At 48.2% G+C, this 18,035-nt stretch overlaps 1 protein-coding gene across 1 annotated transcript in view; it reads left to right on the top strand.

Annotated features, from left to right (window-relative positions):
- The window catches only part of CCDC180 (coiled-coil domain containing 180), a 55,919-nt gene extending 38,572 nt beyond the window's left edge, over positions 1–17,347 (top strand). The window contains 12 exon segments of the mRNA XM_060101245.1: positions 467–639; positions 893–977; positions 980–1,137; positions 2,127–2,204; positions 5,712–5,778; positions 6,552–6,693; positions 9,587–9,747; positions 10,310–10,447; positions 10,936–11,047; positions 13,797–13,902; positions 15,884–16,019; positions 17,216–17,347. Of these exon segments, the coding sequence (XP_059957228.1) occupies positions 467–639; positions 893–977; positions 980–1,137; positions 2,127–2,204; positions 5,712–5,778; positions 6,552–6,693; positions 9,587–9,747; positions 10,310–10,447; positions 10,936–11,047; positions 13,797–13,902; positions 15,884–16,019; positions 17,216–17,347 (1,488 nt within the window).
- Positions 17,348–18,035: the final 688 nt, after the last annotated feature.

Here is an 18,035-nt window from a genome sequence, read left to right on the forward strand (position 1 = left end):
TCACTCACTTGTCCGTTGGTCAGAAACACTGCCTGGGCACATCTACGGGTGGCCTTACAGGTCCGTGACCCTCAGCCTCAGGGAAGACGCTGGAACTTCCCCTTCATAACACCGGCCCCATTTTAGACCATTGTAGTCAAATAAATGTCTTGTCTCCCTGACCAGACTGTAAGCTGCATGAGGGTAAGGGTCACATGTGGCCTCTTCATCCTGTGTCCCATACCCAGGCAGAGGCTTGCAGAAAGCAGGCACTCAAGAAACATTTTTGAAGCATGCACGTGTGAATGAATGAATGAATAGTCCTCTAAGGTAGATATGATCACTGCTACTTCACGGAAGGGAAAAGGGAGGCTCAAAGAGGTCAGGCAGCTGGCCTCCAGCCACAGCACCTGGGCAAGGTGGTGCTGGGACGGGAACCCAGCCTGCCTGCCACCCACACAGTCGGGCCCTGATCTTTGGCCTGCAGGACAACATCTTGACCGACCTGAAGGTAGAGAGTGACATCCTGGTGTCTTCAAAAGCCCATAAAGAAGAGGCCAAGGTAGACGTGGTCACCCCCAAGTCCTTCAGCCAGCCAAGCCGCATGGGGAAGTCCCTGATTGAAGACACAGCTGTGGAGGTGGTCAGGAAGATCCTTCAGTGAGTGGCCTGGGTGTACACAGTGGGGCCCTGAGCCTTCGGGAGCCAGCCCCCATGTGAGCCCACCCTTGACAGCCGTGACCTTGTGCGGGGGCTTCTCCTCTCAAAGCCTCAGCTTCCTCCTCTGAAGTGGGGCTCACGATTGGGCAGACTCACGTGGCATCGTGGGCTAACTGGGATGGTGCCCAGTGCCTGGCCTGAGCCGTGCTCATGGTCACTGGGGAAAAGCTCACATCCTTTCCTTTGGTTTCAGATTTCCTGACTCAAAATGTCCAACCCAGCAGCGTGACAAAGAGCAGTCCCAAACAGGTAGAGGCAAACAGGTCTCAGGGCACCGGTGGTGGGGCAGCTGGTGGTGCCACCCGGCCCCCCCTCACCTTGGATCCTCTGTTCTTGTCCTGGGTGCTCGTCACCCAAAGGCTTGAAGCGACTCCGGAACCGGGCAGAGCACCCTGTGAAGAAGGGCTTGTCCACTGCCAGTGCCACCGTGGCAGCGAGGTAGAAAGGCTAGGCTGCCTGCGATCTCCCCTCCGCAGGCCCCACCCCGCCACCATTTACCAGACCATGTCCTCAGAGTGCACCTTCTGTGCTCACAGCCCTGACACGCCAAGGGACCCCACGAGGGGCCAGCTCTGGCACCGGCTTTAGACTGGCCTGTGCTCACCCCTGCCCAGTGGCTTGGCTCGCATGGCCTCCCACCCTGGGAACCTGTCTGGGAGTTGGGTGGTTTTCCACGGTATTGTTTGGCTTCCTGGATTGCCACTAGAAATAGCAATCTGTCCTCCTGCAAGTCTGACTTCTGCAAGCCGGCTTCTTGAGTTTTTTATTGTAGCTAAGGGGTTGGTGTCCTAGGCCGGTTGTTGCAGCTTATGCGCCAGAGTTCTCTATTTATATACGGTTCAGCTGTTGTCCATTTGCATATTCAGTCTCTCAGTGGTTACCAATGAAGTACATGTTGCTAGGGCTGCCAGATAAAAATTCAGGATGCCCAGTTCAATTTGCATTTCAGATGAACAACACATAATATTTTTAATATTATATATGTGTGTCCCAAATATCGCATGGGATGTTCACTAAAAATTTCTCATTGCTTATATGAAATTTGAGTTCTTTTTAAAAATTTATTGTTGTATAGTTGATTTACAGTGTTGTATTAAGAAATTCAAGTTTAACTTGTATTTTTATTTGAAAATTTGGCAACCCTACATGTGGCTCAACCTATTTTTCTTTGGGTCCTCACCACAGAAAAGGATACAGATTTCTGGGCTCGAGCACCTCTGTCCCTTAACCACTCTTGGCAGCCTTGTGTGAGTTTTAGTGGTCAGGGCTTCAGCCCCGTGATACGGCTGTCTCCAGGGCTGCCAATGGGGAGGGAGCACCTCGAAGCGCGGGGCCGCACAGGCAGGCCAGGGTGGGGCTCACGCGGGCTCAGATCTGCCTGTGTTTATCTCCAGCCTCCAGAGCACTGCCCCACCTTTGCCCCACAGCATCACACAGTATGCCAAGCCCAACAGACGAGATAGAAAGTACCGGGTGCTCGGAGACAAGCCACCTCCTCCGGCAGAGTAAGTGTCGATGCCATGTCCTTTAACTCCATTTTAACCTGTCATCTTTGTCAGGGGGCAGCTAAATCTAACTCAGCTAAGGGAAATAGGAAGTAGGGGGCAGAGCAGGAGAGGTTGGCATGGGGATGGGTAAGGGTCAAGGTTGGTTTGTCTCAGCCTAACTCACCTAAATTTATTGAGAGATATTTCCACCAAATTTAGACGTTCACCAAGAAGACATTCTTTTTTTCCTTTGAACAATAAGTTCATTTCTATTCAGTCACCTTTTGTTCCTTAAGGGCCAGCTGAACCGTCTACTGAGACTTGGTAGTAGGGCAGCCAGTCAAGGGGCTTTATAGACCTTGGGCCTGAAGCACCCAGAGTGGCCCACTCGGGAGTAGCTCCTGGCATGCCAGTTGCCCATCACCCCACTCCAGCTGGCAAGGCTTCTTTGGATCCTGGAGGAAAAGCCAGCTACAGAACAGCCTCGAGTCCCAACAGGGACCTAGAGAGTCAGGTTTCAGCTCTCAGTGGAGCGTTGTAGCCAGATATTGAAAGAGACTAGAAGAACAGAGATTTGGTAAGAACTGACAAAACGTACATGACAGCAAGATCCATGCCAGTTTCCAGGGAGGTCACAAAACCTCAAAGCCAATGAATAGGGATAGAATCTACTAATCACGAGAGAGTGCTATAGTTTCCCACTGAAACATAAAATTTATGTCGCCCTTTTTTTTTCCGCTGCGGAGCACAGGCTCCGGACGCGCAGGCCCAGCAGCCATGGCTCACAGGCCCAGCCGCTCCGCAGCATGTGGGATCCTCCTGGTCCGGGTCACAAACCCCTGTCCCCTGCATTGGCAGGCGGACTCTCAACCACTGCACCACCAGGGAAGCCCCCTTCTTTTTGATTCTTGTTTACAAAACAAGTCTGGTCTCATTAGCTTTGGCCTGTAATTATTTACATAAATGCAGCAAGCGTGGTGACTGACCACCTAAACGTTTTACGTTTACATTGCTGGAACTTTTCAAAAAGAATCTCAGATTAGACTCTTAAAAGCCTCTTGAAGCCAAAAAGGTGAGTCAGATTTCACCTGCAGTACCTATAGATTTGGGTGAAAGCCTCTCTTCTTGAGGTCCCCACAGTACCTTAAGGTTTTCCTTACTCACCTGTGAGGCTGGGAACTTCATAAGCCAGGTGCCAGGTGGGTTTTCCCAAGAGGGCTCTGAAGCATTGTCTCCATGAAGTCAACCTTAGTTTCTTGAAACTGTTTGGTCATATCTGATCCTATGCATCATTGTCCATATGACATTTCAGTCAAAGCCTTGGTTATACATCAATGTTTCCAATTACATCCTGTTACAAGGAGGACAGCTTTTTGTTGAATTCACAGAAATAATTATATTGCCATAAAATAAGTATACTTAACAAGAGTTTCCGAATTCTAGAGTGCATATGAGCGGGTGAAACATCCAGCCTGTTTCAAATTAGCCCTTTTTCCTCTTTAGCCTCAGGCAGTTGCTTTCAGGAGCTCCTCTGTCCCTTGAGAGCCCTGATGGGGACAGGACGCCTGAATTTAGTTCAAGCGACTGCAGGGGGTTGAGGGCTGGAGTGGGAAAGGAGAGGTCTGGCAGGGTGGACAGACGGACAGAGGAGGTAGGGCTATGAAGGGGTCATATCAAAGGAAACCAGGGAACGGAAGGGAAGGTGGAAGGCGGCAAAAGGAGGAAGAAGAAGCATAGGCGTTGGGGGGGAGAGAGGTCTTAGAGGGGGTCTCCCCTCCAGTTTGGGGAGACCTTGTTTCCCCAAGAAGCCAATGTCGTTCCAAATTATCCTTAGTAAAATCACGCCAGGGTCATGAATCACACAGTGGAAAAGTATTTGGGAAAGTATAGTGAAAGCGTGCAGAGGAGCCTAACGTTGGCTCGAGGGGAGAGTTTTTGTCAAGGTCAACAGACAGCAAATTACTTTTCCAGAAAGCAGTCAGGAAAGGTATAGTGAAGGCCATAAGTTTATGCCTTTTGTGCATGTCCATGGGTCCCTCTACCAAGGAAACCATCTATCAAGAAGAAAACACTCACATGATATACCAAGCAATACTTTTTATCCCAGTTAAAAATGGAAAAAAACCCTAAAGGTCCAAAAATAGGGGATTGTAAACCATGGTGCATACATACTCGATGGTGTCACACAGCCATTTAAAATGATATCATAATGTAGGGGGAACACTTTTAAGTGTGCAGAATGTAAAATGCACATGAACCTAGTTCCAAACCAATTTAAAAATCAGCAGAAGGGGGCTTCCCTCATGGCGCAGTGGTTGAGAGTCCACCTGCCAATGCAGGGGACACGGGTTCGTGCCCCGGTCCGGGATGATCCCACATGCCGAGGAGCGGCTGGGTCCGTGAGCCATGGCTGCTGAGCCTGCACGTCCGGAGCCTGTGCTCCGCAGCGGGAGAGGCCACAACAGTGAGAGGCCCACATACCGCAACAACAACAACAACAAAAATCAGCAGAAGGAAATACAGTAAAATGTTAGCATTTATTTTTTCTTCTTGCTTTTCAGTTTATTTCTAATTTTCTTTAATTATGATGAATTTTTAAATGAAAGATCACATGACTTATATACATGTATTTTAGAAAATGCCAAAACTGATGTGTGTGTAAAGCAGTCACTGCATCACTTTATAGAAATTGTGAAAAAATAGTTGTCCTATAGGTCCATGCAGTTCTAACACATCTGTCCCTTATTTCAGTCTTACTGTTGAGACAGTTGACCTAACCGACAGGAATATTCACTGGATCTGTGCAGGTTTGTTCAGTAAAGACCCTGTGTGCGCACAGTCAACCCAAAGGCCAGGGGTACCAGAAAGAGGATGTTTGGTCCTACAGGCAGTCTTGCTCATTCGACTAATATTTATAAGAAATCATTCTTTCTTCCCTCAACCAAGACTGAGGCACTGCTAGGTGCAGGCACTGCGATGGGACAGGGGATTCCATGGTGAACAAAAACAGATGCACAGTGTGTGTCCTGGTGGACTTTACCAGGTGCTGGGAGAGATGGGGCTAATGACCAGTCACGCAGATCAGTCCCCAGTCCCCCTGTGGGGAGTGCTGTAAAGCTGAGGGCCACGAAGAGCATTGGAACAAGGCAGTCAGGAATCACCACTGAGCCAGGATCTAAGGAAGAGCAGGAACAAACGTGACCAAGAGGAAAGTTAGTGTTCCCTGGAGAGGAATCAGTGTGAGCAATGGCCCTGGGGCAGGAATGAGTAATTACAAGAAGTGATGAGGACAAAAGAGAACAGAGACACTTGGAAGCTGCCAGGCTCAGCTTGTCACATGCAAGAGGCATTAAACTAGATGAACAGAAATATTAGGTGGGGACGTGCTTGGGCATCCTGAGCTGTCCAACTCCAGTTCTGGCCGGGTTGCTGAGTACTCAGAATGTTCAGCCCCTTTGGTTTTGTCCACACCATTTAGTGTGATTAGGCAAGGCCTCTCAGGGATCTGTCTCCTGTGTGTTGCAGGGATTTTAAAGGCATCATCCTGAGCCTCCTGTGGCAGAGCAACGAGCACCTGCTGACCGTGGTGGAGGTGAGGGCTCTACCTGCCCCTCTGCCATCCGCTGGTCACACGTCCCCAGTGGGCTCTGCCTCCTGCCTTCTGCTGATAATGGCCTTTGGGTGAAACTGAACAAAGGGGACTGCAGCCCGCATGACCACACGACCCAGCTTCTGTCACCTTATGTGCTGTCTTCCATCCTAGAAATTAAAGCTCATCCATTCATTTACCCATTTATTCAGCCACCAACCATTTCCTGACTACTGTGTGTCAGATACCGGGTGTGCCAAGAGGAACAAGCCCCGTCTCTGTCCCTGAGAGGCCAGCACCCAGCAGAGGATGACAGACACGGTGGCACCACAGAGGGATGGGTGGGGCCGTGGGAGCAGGGGGCCTCTAGTAGGAGCGACCCAGGGCCCTGGTCCAGTGCACCCCACACAGGGGTGTCTCTGTGCTTCCTGTCTGCCTCCCCCTGGGCTGTGAATCTTTAGAGAAGAGCTCTGGGTCATCCGTATTAGTGGCCCAGCTTGGCGCTTCAGAGAAAGCTCTCGGCCTGGTGGGTGGAAGACCCATTTTAGTCTTGAAGGATACATAGAATTATACCATTGGCTCGTTCATGCCTCACACAGCCCTGGGATACTGACAGTGGTGACAAGGACAGACAGGGAGGAGGAGCAACCCTGGCAGAGAGGACAGCAGTAGAGAAGGCCAGGGGGTGAGGCGAGCACGATGGAGGATGCCAAGGTGCTGGGCCAGAGCCCCCTTGGGAGGGGCCTGGCACCCACACTTTCAACCCTTTCCTGCAGGAGTTTTACCGCAAAAAGAAGCACTCAGTCACCAGGCCCGACTGCATGTACGAAACCTTTGACCAGTGCGCAGAGAACATCTGCAGGAAGATCCTGGGGTACCACAGCCAGGCTGATAAGTACCACAACTCCTGCCTCATAGGTGGGTGTGGCCAGCAGATGGGCTTCAGGCCGGTGGGGTGGGGAGCACAGAGCCTCTCACGGCCTGAATGATGCCTTCCTGACCTGGAGGTCACTGGGGAGGCAAAGGAGCCTCCCTGTGAAAAGCTGACATCTTAGAATTAGGTAAAAATCTTGATCAGATTTAACTGGGGAGAAACAACAATGCCAAAACAAATTCACTTTTCTCGAGAAATATGGTGATTTGTATCACTAAAAATGTTTCACTCATTGAATAGATATTTTTTACAGCTTTATTGAAATGTTCACTTAATGAATTTAATTTTAATACATTTAATTTTATTTAATTTTAATATATTAAAATACATTGAATTGTACACTTTACACCCATTTAGTGGCTTTTAACATAGTCATAGAGTTGTGCAACCATCACCACTGTGAATTTTAGAACCCACTGTCCCTCCATCATGTCCCCAGCCATAAACAACCGCTAATCTACTCTCTGTCTCTATAGATTTTCCTATCTGGGCTTTCACATGAATGGGGTCATGCAGTATTGTTTATTCATTCGGTGATGGACATTTGGTTGTTTCCACCTTTTGGCAATTATGGATGATGCTGCTGCAGACGTTCACGTGCATATTGTGTGTGGATGTGTGATTTCATTTCTCTTGGGTTTATAACTAGGAGGAAAATTACTGGGTCATATGGTGCCTCTGTGTTTAATCATTTGAAAAATCCTTCCACAGTGCCTACTGTATGGCTGGCCTGTGCTGGGTTTGGGCTACGATGAACTTGATAGACATAGCCTCCTAGAGAATAGGGACATGAAAAGAGGCAGGCAGGATACATCTTGCCATTTATGTTTATTATAACAACCTAAAAGGAGCTGTGAAAACACACCCATAGGTCCCGCCCCCATTCCTATTTCTCCATGTCCACAGCTGTGTGTGTTTTATGCAGTCATAAGTCCTGATTATTTCTGCTAGTAAGGCAGGGAACGTGAGGGCCCATCACAGGCCTTCTGTGTTGGTTGAGGGACAGCACGGGTAGAAGAGGGAGAGGTTTAGGGGACGGCCAGACCTGGGGTCAAGACCCAGCACTGCCATCCCCCAGCCATATGACCTTGACCAAGTCACCTTCTCTTGCCTGTAAATGGAGATAAGGATAATACCCACCATGCAAGGCTTTTTGAGGATTAAGCCCCTCATAGCCCTGCCATATGCAGGGGAAATCATCAGCAGTGGCTCTCATTACTGTAGCTGTAGAATGACTGGAATTGAAACTACGGGCAGCATTTTGTTTCTCTAGCTCAGAGTTTCCCCATGTGAACTCTGTGGGATCCCATCCTATGGGATCTGCCTCAAAAGAAAGGTTCCCTGGTCAAATGGGTTTGAGAAATGCTGCAGATTATGTCCCTCTCGGGCAGATTGACAGTTCACATTAAATGAGGACTTCCATTTCCTTCAGGGAGTCCAGTATCCTGACCAACTCTCCCACTGAAAACATGTAAAAATCCTGGATATAACACTTTGGCGGTAAACTTTTAAATGCATGGATGAGCTAGCTATAAAGTAAGAAACATACAGGGCTTCAAGATTAAGTGAGAATAGGAAATCAGAGATAAATTGAGCAGTGACTCTGGCTATTGCCATGAGGGCTTTGCTGACTCCCAGGTCCACTTGAGCCTCTGTTTTCATGGCCTCCAGGACACTGAGAACAGAGACCAAGCACCAGACGACCCAAGGTGGGCAGTCTGAAAGGGCACAAGCCACAGAAAACAGGGTCTCCACAGGGCTCCATCTGCCTAGTAAGGAGAATGAGACAGAAACCACATCCCCTCCTCCCCCAGTGACTAGAAGGAAACTGTCTTGTTATAAACCGTGGCACTGGATAAAGAAGAAGAAAAACTCCAGTGAGAATCCATAACTATAAGCCAGCTCTTATGTGGTGTTTAAACCTGAAGTCACACTTAGATAAACCTAAATTCAACTTTGTGTTTGTAGATCATCCATAAGACCTCTAGCTGATACCTTAGCTTAAAATGATTTTGAGTTAGTCATGCCCAGATGCTTGTTTAGTAGAGATACTACAGATTCTCTCCAGAAAAGCCCACCTTCAGTTCAGGCCTCCAGGGATTCCCACAAATAAAATGCCCAGAATAAGAGTTCACCGTAAAACACACACACACACACACACACACACACACACACACACACACACACACACACACACACACACAAAAAGGCACCTTGAGCATGAGGCAGCAGAATGAGACCAGTAAAGACTTCAGATATTGAATGTATCAGACACAGAATATAAAATAGTGTATTTATTTAGAGTTAAATAAAAGAGGAAATTGAAAGCATGAGTAAGGAGCAAAAGACTATTAAAATGACCAGGTAAATATGAAAGAGAACCAAATCAAACTTCTATATTGGAAAAATAAATCATTGAAATTTTAAAATTATGAATGGCTTTAATACCAAAGAAAATAACCAAAATGCAGCACAGAAAAACAAAGGAATGGAAATATGGGAGAGAGGTGAAGAGAGATGGAAGAAAGAGTAGGTCTGGCACGCAGATATTTAGAGGTCTAGAGGGAGAGGAGACTAGGGTCAAGGCAATATTTGAAGAGATAATGGATAAGACACAACTGCAGAAAGATGCAGTGCCTTTTAAAAGCACTGGAAGGTCCTACAGAGAGTAGAAAAGAAGTCCTTTGAACTTGTTTAGTCTAGTACTTTTAATGCTGGTTTGACCACAGGACCCCTTTTGATGGAATAACTATTAACACGTTGTAGACCAAGCCTTTCTCTTTGGGAAGCTGCTTTGAGCCTTTGTTGGAGAGATTGCCACAGCAACTTAGCTCTGCTCTGTGCTCTTCCCTGGTCCCCCACCCCCAATTCCTACAGAATTACGGGCCCAGATGAAGAGATTTGAGGAGCTATTGCCCCAGGTGTGTTGGCTGGTGATGGAAAATTTCAAGGAGCACCACTGGAAAAAATATTGCACCTCTACCAAAGAGATCCGGGGACAGTTCTCGAATTATCAGGAACAGCTGGAGAGAAGGAAGGTGGGGCCCCCCGGACCAGCCCCTCCTCTCCAGGACCAGAGGCCCTGGGAGTTCAGAAATGGAAGTGGGGCACCGGCAGAACTGAGTCCCAGGGAAGGACGTGGGCCAGGCTTGGGATGGTTGGATGGGGGTGAGGGACACTAGGCACTGGAGAGACGAGAGCTGAGCCAACAGCTCCTTCATAGAAGGCCTTCAGCACGCTCCTTGTTGGATTTAACCAGTAGGTCAGCTGGTTCTACGGGGCTATGGCCATTGAGATCAACAATAATTGTCCACATGGTCCTTCGAGCCATGGGACGTGGATGCTGTTGATTTTATTGGACTGAAACCCTGACTGTTCTGGGGCAGATGCTCAGCTCTCCCACTTCTTAACCCTTGGAGTCAGCTCCAGCCATGCCCCTGTCTTCCCTCCTCTGCCAGTCCTCAGCCCTTCACACACCCAGGTCAGTGCACACATCAGTCTGGCCGTGGCCATAATTGGCAGAGGACATAGGCCAGTGACTTTTTGCTCCTGACCTCAAGACCAGGTCAAAAAACCTACTGATTTCTGGATTTTCTGAAGGATGAAAATGCCCAGAAGCTCCACCCAAATCTCGGACACCCCACACATCTCCAAGAAATGGAGTCTCTGTGTCAGGTGGAAGAGAAAAGGCAGGAAGATTTGGACACCTTGATTGCGGTGACCAGGGAGCAGCTGGAGGTCAGTAGTGCCTTCCACTCCGTGTCTAGATGCTGAGGGCTGCACTGCCCTCCGGAGGTCATCCCCACTGACAGCCCAGCGACAGCACTGAGCACGGCCCTTTGCTGACACCCTGGCCAAAGCAGGGTATGAAAGCAGGCGGGTGTCATAGGTGGAGATGGTCTTTATTGGCCGTTGTAACTTGCATTTTTAAATTTCTAACTTAGTTACTAATGAGAACTTCTTTTCCAAGATCCATGTCAAGTGTTATTTCCTCTTTAGTAAATTGTCTGTCTGTCCCTTGGCTATTTCAGAATCATTGCCTATCTTCAAACCAAGTCCCCTCTAGGGAGAGGCCTCCTGGGGAAGAGCAGATGCCTGTTAACTTGGACACAGTTGACGTGTGGCCCTGGTCTTGTCTCACATGCTGCTCCCCAAATCCTCCCTCAGCCTGTCTTTGGAGACAAGTTCCTCTCCCTGCAGCACTGTGCTCCCCATGTTTCCTCCAGGAGTTCACCCGGAAGTACAGCCGGATTTTTATAGCCAGCTTGGCCGCCTTCACTGAGAAGTTGCTGCTGCAGTTGGATGAGGTGGTCACCATTGACGATGTCCAGGTTGCAAGTATGTGCGCCACCGGCCTTGTGCCCTGGCCCCAGGGTGTGTGACACAGGGTGATGGGCCTGGGGTGGGTGGGGTGGGCCGTCCGCTTTCCCCCAACTCCCCCAGAAGGAAAATACATTCTCTATGGAGGGGACTGATGAATTTTTGTCTGTTTTAATTAAAACTCTCTTTTTTTAAACTAAAAAAGCAAATCCCAAATGAATCAAAGATGATATATAAAAAATGAAATCCTAGTGCTAAATATTTTCATAATCTTGGGGTAGGGACAGCTTTCCTAAGTATGAGAGCCAGAAGCCATAAAGGAATGGCTGGCACTTCTCTGGGGCCAAAACAAAAACAAGGAAAAATGTCAAAATATGGAAAGACGAACCACAAACTGCAAAAATATTCCTAATAACTAATAGGTCAGAGAATGGCCTAATATCCTTGTGGTATAAAGAACTCTAACAGGCCAAATTTGTAAAAAGAGATAGAGAACAAACATGCAATTCAAAAGGCCAATAAATTTAAAAGATGCTTGGGGCCTCCCTGGTGGCGCAGTGGTTAAGAGTCCACCTGCCGATGCAGGGGATACGGGTTCGTGCCCCGGTCTGGGAGGATCCCATATGCCGCGGAGCGGCTGGGCCCGTGAGCCATGGCCGCTGGGCCTGCGCATCCGGAGCCTGTGCTCCGCAACGGGAGAGGCCACAACAGTGAGAGGCCCGCATACCGCAAAAAAAAAAAAAAAAAAAAAATGCTTGACTTCACCAATGATGAAAAATGTGAATATAAACATTATTAAGATATCATTTCTCGCCAATAGCCTGGCAAGGCTTTTAAGTTCAGTGACAGCCAGCACTGGTGAGGCTGTCAGGAAGCCTGAGCACCACAGAGCCTCTCAGAGAATTGTATGTCCACCCCACTCTCTTGGAGAACACTCTGTCGGGGCCTTCAAAGTCCTGAGCGTGTGTGCCTTTGGCCTAGCCGTTCTAACCCCGGGAATTTATCCAAAAGAAATACGTGCATCCTTTTTCAAAGATATATTTTCAAGCATATTCTTCACAACACTGCTTGAAATTGCAAAGAATTGGAAACAATGTTAATATCTACATATAGAGGATTGGGTAAATAAATTATGGTCCAGATGTAGGAGGGAGTACTGTGCAGCTGTTCAAGTGGGTGTGGTAGGTCTCTGTGTGCCACCCAGAAAGTCCTGAAGGAATACTGTCACAGGAAAAAGCAAGGTGACCATTTATACTTACCTATGATACTATTAAAAAAACACATATGTGATATAAACATGCACCCTGCATATATGTAAATGAGTCTGTGGGGGAGACAGACAGAGACAGAGAATGAGAGCAACGGAGCCTGAGAGACAGGTACCAGACTGTTGATGACCATCTCTGGTAAGTGGGGCTGTGAGAGATTTCTAAAATCTTTTCTTTTTCCCCGTTAGGTGATGTTTAAATTTTTTATAATGTGCACCAATTACTTTTATAACTACACAAATATTCAAATCATATATTAAATATTATCCATTTATCACTAATCTATTAAGTAAATAAATATATTATTTTTATGTTTTTAAGTTTTCATTAGACAGACAATGAATATTTCTTACAGTAAAATGAGAAATTCAATATGAGTTACAAAGAAAGAGAAGAACATGGTCATTCTACCCAGAAATAAGTGCCCTTAACACTGGCTGTCCTCCTTCTCCTTATTTCCCTTCGGGCACAGGCCTGTGTGTATATCAGTGGGGGGATGGGAGGATGGATCACAAGTGTGTGCTCTTTTGTAAGCTAATTTCCCTTTGGGCTGATGCTGGGCAAGCCAGTCACCACCTCCTTGAGCACTTTCAGTTGCTGTTCATCGTATGTTACTGATTAGTTCCGTGCTGGTGCACATCGGGCCACGTCCAGCTTTTCACTCCTGTAATCGTGCTGAAGGGAACATCTGCATCCATATTTCTCTGTTTCAGGGCAACAGATTCCTAGAAGTGGACTTTCTAGGTCAAAATGTATATGAATTTCGAGGCGTTGGTCACTTTCCAGTGTTGGGGGTCTCTTTGGCAAATGTGAGCCTGGTTTGGGAGAGCAGAGCCTGCAGAGACCCTGGGGTTCAGACTTGAGGGAGAACAGGCGAGAGGAGCCGGCAGGGAGGCGGCCTCGGTAACTTGGAGGGACCCGCCAGGCCAGGGAGACCCCCTGCACCAGGTCTGCAGGAGCCTCTCCTGCTCTGTAAGTCAGGCTTCTGAGCCAAGCAGCCTGGCCCTGCCATCCACGCAGACCAGGGTGCAGAGGGCTGCTCACCACGTGGACGGAGCCCCTTTCTCTTCACGTCAAAGGGCAGGTCAGTGAGCCGGACATGAGAGGGACAACCTTGAATGTATGCATTCCAGGAGAAATTCTTAGTTCAGGACCCATTTGAGCTAGTATAAGCCAAAGAAGGCTCTACAAAGCATATTCAGGGGCTCACGGAAGCTGCAAGAAAGTCAGAGCATCATTCTGAGGGCTTTGGAGCTGGGAACCATGCCCAAACCATAACTCGCATCCTCCAGCTTTGACCCCCCTGCCATCTCCTTGTTCCCCACCTATGAATATGGTGAATTTGGCTTCTGTTTGGGAGGGGCCTCTGCCTCCTGCCAGAGACTCCAAGTGGGGAAGAGGGGAGCGAGCCCTCATTTCTCTAAATGTAAGGTCGGGGCTCCCCTTGATCTCAGGCTGTGGGTGAGGCCGCCGTCAGTAACCTGTCTCTTGCCTGCCAGAGATGGAGCCCCCGAAACAGAAAACATCAATCCTAATACGGAGGAAACTCACCGGGCTCTCCCTGAAGGAAGAGAGTGAGAAGCCTCTGATTGAACGGGGGAGCAGGTGAGAGCCGAGAGCAGGGAGTAATACCACAAATGGCTGTATTTGCTGGGGGTGGTGCAGTGGAATGGTTAGGGCCACGAGCTCTGACGTCAAACAAACCTGGTAATCTTGGGAAGGGATTGTGTCCTAAGCCTGTTTCCTCATCTGTGAAATGGGCATGGCAGCCTACCTTACCTGATATTATGAAGAGAAAGTTCAATGAGATTGTACTTGGAGTGCCCCGGCACATACTAAGAGCTCAACAGCTATTAGTTCATGTGATGAGGACCCACAAAGGGGTCCCCAAAGAAATGGAGGCCTGTCCCAGTGTGGGGCACATTCTCAGACTGCTGGTGGCACTGTGATCCACTACAACTGTCCGTCATGTATGACAAGAGCTACCAAAGTGCTTGTCCCCTGTGACCCAAGAATGTTACTCTGGAAGAAGAAATAAGGCAGCGATTTGCCCAGCTAAGTTGTCAGCAGTGGTTTTATAGCAGAATAGGAAAAGCAGGCCAGGAACTGATGACTGCCACCTCGCTGGCCAATTGATGAGGAAACTGAGACCCAGAAAAGGGAAACACCTAGAGGTGTGGGATTCCCCTTCCCCATGCAGAACCCAACTGTGTATACACATGGATTTAAACTGTATGAAAATGCAAAAAAGAACTTGACGAAGCTTAATGTTAAATGCTCAGTAGGGTTTTTCTTTTTTCTTTTTCTTTTTTTTTTAACATCTTTATTGGAGTATAATTGCTTTACAATGGTGTTTTAGTTTCTGCTTTATAACAAAGTGAATCAGCTATACGTATACATATATCACCATATCCCCTCCCTCTTAACATCTCCCTCCCACCCTCCCTATCCCACCCCTCTAGGGGGTCACAAATCACCGAGCTGATCTACCTGTGCTATGCGGCTGCTTCCCACTAGCTATCTATTTTACATTTGGTAGTGTACATATGTCCATGCCACTCTCTCACTTCCATTCTCTACGTCTGCGTCTTTATTCCTGTCCTGCCCCTAGGTTCTTTAGAACCTTTTTTTTTTTTTTAGATTCCATATATATGTGTTAACATACAGTATTTGTTTTTCTCTTTCTGACTTACTTCACTCTGTATGACAGACTCTAGATCCATCCACCTCACTACAAATAACTCAATTTTGTTTCTTTTTATGGCTGAGTAATATTCCATTATATATATGTGCCACATCTTCTTTATCCATTCATCTGTCATGGACACTTAGGTTGCTTCCATGTCCTGGCTATTGTAAATAGAGCTGCAGTGAACATTGTGGTACATGTCTCTTTTTGAATTATGGTTTTCTCAGGGTATATGCCCAGTAGTGGCATTGCTGGGTCATATGGTACTTCTATTTTTAGTTATTTAAGGAACCTCCATACTGTTCTCCATAGTGGCTATGTCAATTTACATTCCTACCAACAGTGCAAGAGGGTTCCCTTTTCTCCACACCCTCTCCAGCATTTATTGTTTGTAGACTTTTTGATGATGGCCATTCTGCCCGGTGTGAGGTGATACCTCATTGTAGTTTTGATTTGCATTTCTCTAATGTTTAGTGATGTTGAGCATCCTTTCATGTGTTTGTTGGCAATCTGCATATCTTCTTTGGAGAAATGTCTATTTAGGTCTTCTGCCCATTTTTGGATTGGGTTGTTTGTTTTTTTTTTTGATATTGAGCTGCATGAGTTGCTTGTAAATTCTGGAGATTAGTCCTTTGTCAGTTGCTTCGTTTGCAAATATTTTCTCCCATTCTGAGGGTTGGCTTTTCATCTTGTTTATGGTTTCCTTTGCTGTGCAAAAGCTTTTAAGTTTCATTAGGTCCCATTTGTTTATTATCAGGGTTTTTCTTTTAATTAAGGCGTTTAAAGCATGATAATTTTTTTTTTAAAGAAATGCTAACCTTTTTCACCACGGATGAAGGGTGCACTGTGAATGATGAAGATAAGCCTGCAGGACTTTTCATGCATGTTTGTTTGTAGGAAGTGGCCGGGAATCAAACCCACCAAAGTCACCATCCAACACAAGATTCTCCTCCAGAAAACACCATCAATCACTACCACCAAAACGACCCTGGGCCACCTGGCATCCGTGGAAGCTCGAGATGCTATCTATTTGGTGAGTGGAGAGACAGGGTGGAGCGGGTGCACCCCAGGGAACGCAGGGCAGCTCGGTGTGTCTGCCTTGGGAAGGAGGGAGCTTGCTATCACCAGGTGCCCTGTCACTTGGTCCATGGAGCAGATGACACACGTCAGGGTGCCCCAGGGCACAGTGTCAGCACTGGGAACAGCCAATGTTCTTAAGCACCAGCAGGTGAGCCACAGGTTGTGTCCAGTCCCAATGATAGTTCGGGTCTGATGGTGCGAGCCCCAGTGCTGCAGGAGCCCAGCCGAGAGACACCGCACCCAGACTTGGGTGGGGGGGTGGTGAAGGAAGACTTTCCGAGGAACAGTTGAGACAGAGTGAGGGGACAGAGTAGTCAGAGGCATGGAGGCCGTGGGAGCAGCGGGTGACAATGGGTGGAATAAGGGACAGTTCCTGAGCACCTGCTGCAGTTTCTGTTCTGGACGTGAGCCTTCTCGTTGGATCCTTGTAACAAGCCCATGAGGAAGGTAGAATTGTCCCCATGTTGCTGCTGAGGACACTAAGACTTAAAGAAGTGTGTCCCCTCTATGGCACTGCAGAGTAGCAGAGCCAGGATTTGAACCCAGTGCCTGTTAGACCCCATGGGGCCTGCCATAAGAGGAGGCTGCACCCAGAGGCCTCCTGCGGGACCTCTCGGCTCTGAAGATGTGTGGACCTTTGTTCCTGGTGCCCCAGAGAGAAACCTCATCCTGAGATATGCTGACCCCAGTATTTGGAGAGCCCTCAGTTCCCAGGCCACCGTGCTAAGACCCAGGCAGAGGGGACAACTCTGCTGCCAAGTTCAGTGAGGGCTCAGGCCTAGTGGGCTCAGCCTCTGGAGGAAGCCAGGACCCCTGAGCTTCAAGGAGGCTACAGTGTGGGATGGTGATTAGGAAGGAGGGCTGAGTGCAGAATCAGGTAGAGCAGGTCCTAGTCCCTGCTCAGCCTCTTTCTAGCTAAATAACCCCAGGCAAGGTTGTGAGCCTCAGTTTCCCAATCTGTAAAATGTGGGAAACAACCGGGCCTGGCTGATGGGTTATTGGGCAAAGTAAATGAGAAATGACTTGTGGAACCCTTGCCGGTGCCTGGAGTGGGTTCAAAGCTAACTGCCAGCAGGTTACAGTGTTCCTCTAGGGCACAGAGCCCAGAAGCCCTTCCTCACGTGGCTTCCTCCTGCTGTTTGCTCCTAGAAATATTTAGCGTCATTTGAAGAGGAGTGGAAGAAGATCCAGGACGACAACACACTGCAGGTGAAGGAGGCTCAGCGCTGGAAGGACAGCTGGAGGCGCTCTGTGCACACCATCCAGGGCCTGTACTTGTGACACCCGCAACCCACTCCCAATAAAGGCTTATTTTGTGTGGACTCCTCGTCCATCCACCCACCCTTCCATCCATCCATCCTTCCATCTGTCCATCCATCCATCTCTGCTCTATGCCCAGCGCTGTACCTTCACAGTGACCAGGACACGTTGTGGTCCCTGCCCACATGGAGATCACTTCCAATGAGGAACACAGAGGTGAAAGGGGGAATTCCACATGGTCAGCTAGGACGGAGGATAACAGGAATGGGTAACTTAAAACAGAGATCAATACTTCAGAGGAAATAACTTCCAAAAGGCATGCTGGGCACTTCATCTTGGAAAATTAAAACTTATGGGAAAGAGTATATTGCACATTTAACAAAACATGAGGTATTTTTTTTTGCGGTACGCGGGCCTCTCACTGTTGTGGCCTCTCCCGTTGCGGAGCACAGGCTCCGCACGCGCAGGCTCAACGGCCATGGCTCACGGGCCTAGCCGCTCCGCAGCATATGGGATCTCCCCGGACCGGGGCACGAACCCGTGTCCCCTGCATCGGCAGGCAGACTCTCAACCAGTGCGCCACCAGGGAAGCCCAAAACGTGAGTTTTAATGGCAGCTGTGCGCTGATTCCTAGACCCAATAAAGACTTCATCCAGTGTTGACTGGGTATCTGGCAATTTGTCTGGCCAATTGTAAGATTTTGGCAGAA

The sequence above is a fragment of the Mesoplodon densirostris genome, chromosome 6 (assembly GCF_025265405.1).
Source record: "Mesoplodon densirostris isolate mMesDen1 chromosome 6, mMesDen1 primary haplotype, whole genome shotgun sequence".
NCBI classification, from domain to species: Eukaryota; Metazoa; Chordata; class Mammalia; order Artiodactyla; family Ziphiidae; genus Mesoplodon; species Mesoplodon densirostris.